Source organism: Callionymus lyra, chromosome 14 (genome assembly GCF_982586985.1).
Source record: "Callionymus lyra chromosome 14, fCalLyr1.hap1.1, whole genome shotgun sequence".
Classification (NCBI taxonomy): Eukaryota; Metazoa; Chordata; class Actinopteri; order Syngnathiformes; family Callionymidae; genus Callionymus; species Callionymus lyra.
The window spans coordinates 9214487-9220811 of record NC_141831.1 but is presented as its reverse complement, the minus strand read 5'-3'; the positions used below and the strand labels follow the sequence as shown (position 1 = coordinate 9220811).

General features: G+C 44.3%; 1 protein-coding gene across 1 annotated transcript; it reads right to left on the bottom strand.

The window, feature by feature from the left end:
- Window positions 1–1222: 1222 nt before the first annotated feature.
- LOC148065955 (uncharacterized) lies at window positions 1223–5148 on the bottom strand. The gene is made up of 3 exons (XM_087808210.1): window positions 4774–5148; window positions 3932–4052; window positions 1223–3318 (listed from the first exon to the last, which is right to left on the bottom strand). The coding sequence occupies exons 1-3, from the start codon at window positions 5062–5064 to the stop codon at window positions 1841–1843; spliced, it is 1890 nt and encodes a 629-aa protein (XP_087664336.1). The 5' UTR covers window positions 5065–5148; the 3' UTR covers window positions 1223–1840.
- Window positions 5149–6325: the final 1177 nt, after the last annotated feature.

Sequence of the window (6325 nt, the reverse complement as noted above, 5' to 3'; positions counted from 1 at the left end):
CATATAGAAGAGAAACTGAGATAAGTGAGTGAGGCGTATCAACGTATACCAGACCAGCTCTCAGAAGTGTGAGATGGAAAACCAAGGTATGGAAAAACACTGGGGAACAGAAAATAGGTCAGTCAATGCATATTTCTAAAGAGCCAGATATAAAAGCTCCTCTGTCTTCTCTTGCTCTTTCTATCAAGCTCTCTATCTGAGCACTAACCAAAGCCAGATGTTCGCAGACGAGTCCCTCATTCAACTTCCTCCTCTCTCCTTATGCTTTCTGCAGAGCAGGAAATACTCCAGGGTCCAGGCCCTCGAGGAAGCCTGTTACTTTAACCATTAACAGATGGAGGACTGAAGCATGTAGAAGAGGTATTGTATGCAGGAATAGTTGGGATGAACTCCAGACTGATTGAGTGATGCAAATGTTTTTGTTTGATGAAGGGGGTAGAAGCTTTTGATTAGTTTTCTATTGCCTTGTTGTTCATTTGTAATATATATTGTCTTCAGTTTTTGTGTTTAATCTGCTTTAAGGGTTTTACTGGTTATTGTTTCTCTGGTTGGCGTCGGGCGTGACCGTGAAGAGAGCCTCTGATTTAATCGGGTTAACTAAGAAGAAGCATCAGGGTTAGTCCCTAAAGCAAAGCCAGAGTTCTCAAAAAACCCCAGCGGGTGGATCTTAACTGAGGATCTGCATAACAGGCTGGTTTGGGCAGAGCACTGGAGCTCTGAAAACAAAAACTGCCAAGAGAATCGTTCTCAACCAATACGCAGGCAGAAAATTGGAATCTGAGTCGGCAGACCCTCTTTCCTGATCCCCTCCTGAGTCTGGAGATCCCCAAGACAAACAATCCCCTCATGACCACCTTGGCGCTCGAAGCTTTCTCCCCGAGGCAACAAGAAGCTCAGTTAATATCTCTCAATAGATTTGTGGATAGTTTTTCGATAGAGTGAGGCCTTTTTGCGTGGAGTTTGTTTGTTCTCACAGTGCTCGCTTGTGTTTACTCTGGGTATTCCAGTTGATTAAGCACTCTTAATTGTACATATTGTTGTAAGTATTTGTTTGAAGTTGTGTGTTTCTGTGCGACCTAGCGACCTGTTCAGGTTGTCCCCCGCCTCTCGCCCCCAAAAGAGCTGTAACAGGCTCCGGCAACCCCAATGAGGAAATCAGCAATAGAAAATAATTGAATGTTAGAACTTTTTAATTACTTCATTTTATGACATTCTTAATACATTCAAAATTAATATAACAATGGCTCGACACATCCTTAGACATTTGGAGAGGAAGGTAGTGAGGGTAGACTCTGGTTTGTACACATGGAGAAGAGACTGGAGACATGTATGGATGAAGATGTTTTGAATGGTGGTTACCCTTAAAAGAAGACGTAGAAGACAAAACAATAATGTTCATGGATACAAGGGTCCAGTTGGAAGGGCTGATTTTCTGTGATACCCTCAAGGGGGGAAATGCTGGATGTCAAATAACATATCAGCCACGTTATTGTAAACATTTAACGCGCCAGCTGTCTTCCATAGGTGCAGGTCTGCCCTGTTCCTCGTCGCCATCTTAATTAAATAATGATTAAATACTTGTTTCATTCTTACGGTGATTGAACACTAGTTAGTTTAAAAAAAACAGTGCGTCCTCCAAAAAAAAAGAAGCTCATAGCCATTTTGGAGAACAATTGCACTTTGCAGTCCCTTTAAATAAGGAATTAAAGCAAGTTCGGAAAACTTTGTTGTGACGACTTGTTGAAACCTGCCCGCTCCATTTTGTTGCGATGAATCTTAAGGCCATTTCACACATCAAAAGAAAACTTGAGGACATTCTGCCGTCCGCTTCACTAACTCATCATACAGTTGTTATAACCTTTAGCGAGCCGGTGCGGAAGCGCATGATCTTTTTCTTAAGAGCATGGGAAGCTTTAATCTTGACGAAAGCTTTGGGCTGCAGAGGATTCCCAGATGCTGCTGCGGGGGGGAATGGAGGAGAGAGTCGTGGGGGTAATTGCTGGGGCCACACCAGTCCCCCGCTCTCATCCGTGTCACTGGATAAAGTGCTGGAATCGAGAGATTCTGCCTCGCTCATGCTGGACTCCGTGTCACACTGAGGGTACTCTCCGCTCTGCTGACACAGGGCCACCGTGTTCCTCTCCAGTCGGTACTCCTGGGCGTGGTGAACGTGCCGGTGATGAAGATCCGAGACGGGGTGAATGTACGATGCGTGTGCGGGTCGGCTTTTCCGCGTCTGTCTGGCGCAATTGTCTCTTTGGTTTGACGCCGAGGAGCTGGGACTCGGGGTTTGCTGTGGATCGGCTTCATCTTGGCTAAACTCTAAGGTGGACTGCCACCGCCGACAACTCCCATTTGCTTGCGGTGGCTTCTTGCTCTTTGATTGACAGGGCCGACCCCCCTTTCCCATGGCGGCTCCACCACATTCCTTCTCCACTGTGTTGTGCTTTCGCTCCTGAACTCTTTGAAGGCTGTTTTCTGACTGCGACCTGTATGTTTTCTTGCCCGGCCTCTTGCTTCCACTGCTCTTGTCCTCGGAGCGACATTTCTTCTGCACTGCTCGACTCGCCCTCTGACTCTGCGATTTGGGCAACGGTTGCTCGTGGTGATAATGTCTTTCCACTAATATGCTCCTATTATGTTTAGCTGCCCCCATTACTTTCTGAGGGGTGGAGTGCTGATGGGGGTACGCTCGGGTAGAGGCTCGGCACGACTGTCCAGGTGTGTACTCGGCACTGACCAGAGCTTCATCCGCTTGATGATCTTTTTTAAGAGGGTGATATTGGTGGGACCTAAGTGTTGAATCGGGTTCACTGTTGCAGTCCTCTTCGTTGTTTTGAAGCGCTTGACTTGTTGTGTAGTCTAGCGGGTATGAGTGGAAAGGATTACCTGGTTTGGAGTAAATGTCTTGTTGATCCTGAATGCTTTGTTTTGCGTGTATGTGGTTGGCAGGTGTCTCTGTTTTTGCGCTACATTTGTGTTTCGGTTTCTGAAAAGAACTGCAGCCCGGGCACAGGGCGGACACTTCTTCCTCCGCCTTGAAACACATGTGGCTTTGCCTCGCCGCACTGACATCGTGCGGAAGGTTGGTGGGGTTCGTGAAGGGTCTCGCCGGTCTGGGTCTACTCTTGATCAGCCTGGTGATATACGCCTCTACGTTAGTCACCTGCTGAGTTTCCTGACATAGATAGGCTTCCAAATTTGAGGCGTCATTTGGAAGTTCCCATCTCGTCAGGTTGGATAGCCACGAGTCTGATGTCAATGCTGGCTCCTCTTGAAAGTCAGATAACGTATCTTGCAGAGTTCTGCAAGCCTCCCCTGGCAACGACAAGAACAAAACAAATAGTTTTTTGCAACGCCCTGAAATCAAAGCGATCATGCTATGCGTGTTTGTTTGCGTGCGTGTCTTAAAAAGACTTAGAATGTGTCTGCATCCATTTATTGGTAAGATATGTTTTTGCAGTTCTTTTCTTGAAGTCAGTGTTCTCCTGCACGCATGGAAGTGACCACTGGAACATCCTGGGCACCCAAAGCTACCTTGTCTGATAACCAACTGTTGTATTGCTCACTAAATACTTTATCCTCCATGCTAACTGATTCTTTGTGCGTGTTTGGTCACCAAATAGGTAGCGGCACTTGAGTCACCCAATCCTGTGTCAATTTAAATGGCATTTTTTATGTAAATACCAACCACAGCTGCACATAGACATCTCGTGGCTACCGGCGATGCCAAAAACCACGGAATAGACTACATCAGGTTTAACTTCTTGTCACCGCTGCCCACAACAATAAATCAAAGTCTTCAGTGGAAGTTAAGTTGAGGCCCCATTTGAAATTCTGCCCTGGGCCCCAAAAAGGCTTGGGCAAAGTATTAAAAAAACAAAACAAAGGCATATCAGTGGATGCTACGTCAAAACAGATGTGCTTTCACCTGAACTGAGGGCCAAGTTGACTGAGGACTCCTGTTCTGATGTGACACCGGGTTCACTCTGGACCTTCAGCACTGATACCTGCTGCTCCAGGGCGGTCATGGTGTTGCAATGGAGATCGCTCTGAAATATAGAAAGCATATATTTCAATAACAAAAGCACATTCGACTCACTGTAAAATATTACTGGCACACTAGTGTATACACAAACACACACCCGGAGCAAGGAGGACTCCCTGAGGAAGGGGCCCATGTTAGGATTAAGCAGCTGTTTAAACTTTTACCGCTGTGTAGTTAATTAAGGAAAAAAAGATCTGTATCAATAAAAGCTCACTCTCAGTTTATACATAAGATCCATCTCACTTTTAAACTCAAACATTAGGGCCCACAATTTTGTTATTGTGAATTTGGGGGAACTATTTCTGTCCCGGTGCTACTTGTGTATCTGCGGTTTTCTCGGAATCTAATCTAACCTTGACCCATATTTGGTGACACAACTGGGGGTTTGTGTTGCAAAGATGCCTCTCATACTTTTCGTCTTCCTTATGCATACTTTGGTCAGTTTGTTTCACCGAGCAAACATTTTTTAGTCTGGAGAGAGAGGGGGGGGATGAATTGTTTTCATTGTGACACGGTTTACCCACAATTCCCAAAAAAGGTCATGCTTTTCTCCCATCATGACTTCAATCTGTTAAATTGATCTCCAACCCACCAATTTACTTTTAAGGAAACTTAACTAAGCAGAGGTTTATATTTAGCGCATACCTTAGTCTTTTCTTATTTTTAAACCATTTTTAATGATGCTTTGTGTCAACATCTATTAGCAAAAAACAAAAATAACTTACAGATGGACTCTGATGGTCAAACACATGCGATGTGTCGTCTTTGAGGGGGTCCTGACAACCACTGTCCGCCACCAGAGCCCCCCAGACTCGGCGCGCTGGCTCCGGGGCGTCTCCGAGGCAGAGAGCGGCCAGGACGCGGCTCTCCTGCCGCTGCTTCAGCGACTCCAGCTCGCACAGTCCGGCCAGACTCGCCTCCAGACGCTCCTTGTTCCTGCTGCGCTCCACTTTCATGGGCGCCGAGAAAGACGGGAAAATCCCCGCGAAGGAGCCAGAAAACTCCTGTGAAGACATAGTTAATTCCCCGATAAGTTATAGTGAATGAATAGTTTTCTTTGTTGGAATTCTGGAGTGGCATTTGCGCTCCCCCTCCTCTCCCTGTGGCTGCTCATTCTCAACAGGACAGCAGCTGCTAAGATCACACCACAGTCCCCCTCCCCACCAGCCCACTCCAACTTTATTTTCGTTTAATTTCATAGGAAACTAGTGAAAACAATTACAAACGGACCAATCCTTAAAGGGGAACAAGCCCCTATTTTTGGGGACCAGGCAGAGAGCACACTTTAGTTAAACTGCTCGAAATGTGATCATCAACCTTTTTAAAAAATATCAAGATATATAAAGTTAATGGTGACTTTATTTTAATTCGATTGGATGTAGAAGACCGCATGCCACGTGGATAGAATGCGAATAGCTCCCTCTGGCGTACTAGTTTTGAAATGCAATGAAGCGACTAAAATCGCTCGTATTTAAATGACTTGTCAATTTGATTTAATTAACTTTAAGTACTACTTTGTAGAAAGTAGACAAACCCTATGAAAAATATCTATACAATATATTTTTTTTAACATATTTTTCTCCAGTTTATCCTGGAGGATAGTGTTACATAGCTGGTTTATTTATGATCCATTTTCTCTGCTTCTGCACAATATTTTCAAACTAAACATGACCTTTCTGTTCTTGCAAAGAACAACATCTGAAATAACCTGAGCAAATTCTTCTTCTGTGATCTGACCTTTCACTTTTTTTTTTACTATTCATTACCACATGTCCTATATACAGGGCCTTTTTATATACATACTATCATCATACATTTACCAAAATAAATGCACTATCCTGGACAAAAATGCAGTGCATTATTTTGAAATGAATATGAATTATTTACTTATTATGGCCAATTTGTTTTAAAGGGAAACTAATGTGTTGATTTAAGTGTGTCTTAAATAGATCTCGGACTCTATTGTATCATCAGTGTGCGTGTGTTTGTACAAAACTATTTTCATTGAAATATTGACATTTGAAAATGATCTTAAGACCCGCCCACTGAAAACTCTTTATTTTTCTGGAGATCAAATCTTGTTGATCATACCCACTCTGCTGTGATTGGTCAAACATGGAGGTTTGTCACCGTGCGTCTTCCATCCCGGAAGTCTCCGCCTCTAAGGGACTGGTTGTACAAACAAAGCGGGGCATGATTAGAGGTGGCTGGAGGAGGAGTCAAGCCATTATTACTTCATAGTGGACTCTTGTAACCTCTCGTTTGTCCAGATTGAAG

Bases quoted from the DNA above. Each gene is read 5' to 3' on its own strand.
- LOC148065955 (XM_087808210.1), bottom strand. From the start codon at position 5,064: ATGTCTTCACAGGAGTTTTCTGGCTCCTTCGCGGGGATTTTCCCGTCT. The intron at 4,053-4,773 runs GTAAGTTATTTT...TCTATATTTCAG, and splicing joins TTGACCATCAGAGTCCATCT to AGCGATCTCCATTGCAACAC. The intron at 3,319-3,931 runs GTGAAAGCACAT...TGTCGTTGCCAG, and splicing joins CAACTTGGCCCTCAGTTCAG to GGGAGGCTTGCAGAACTCTG.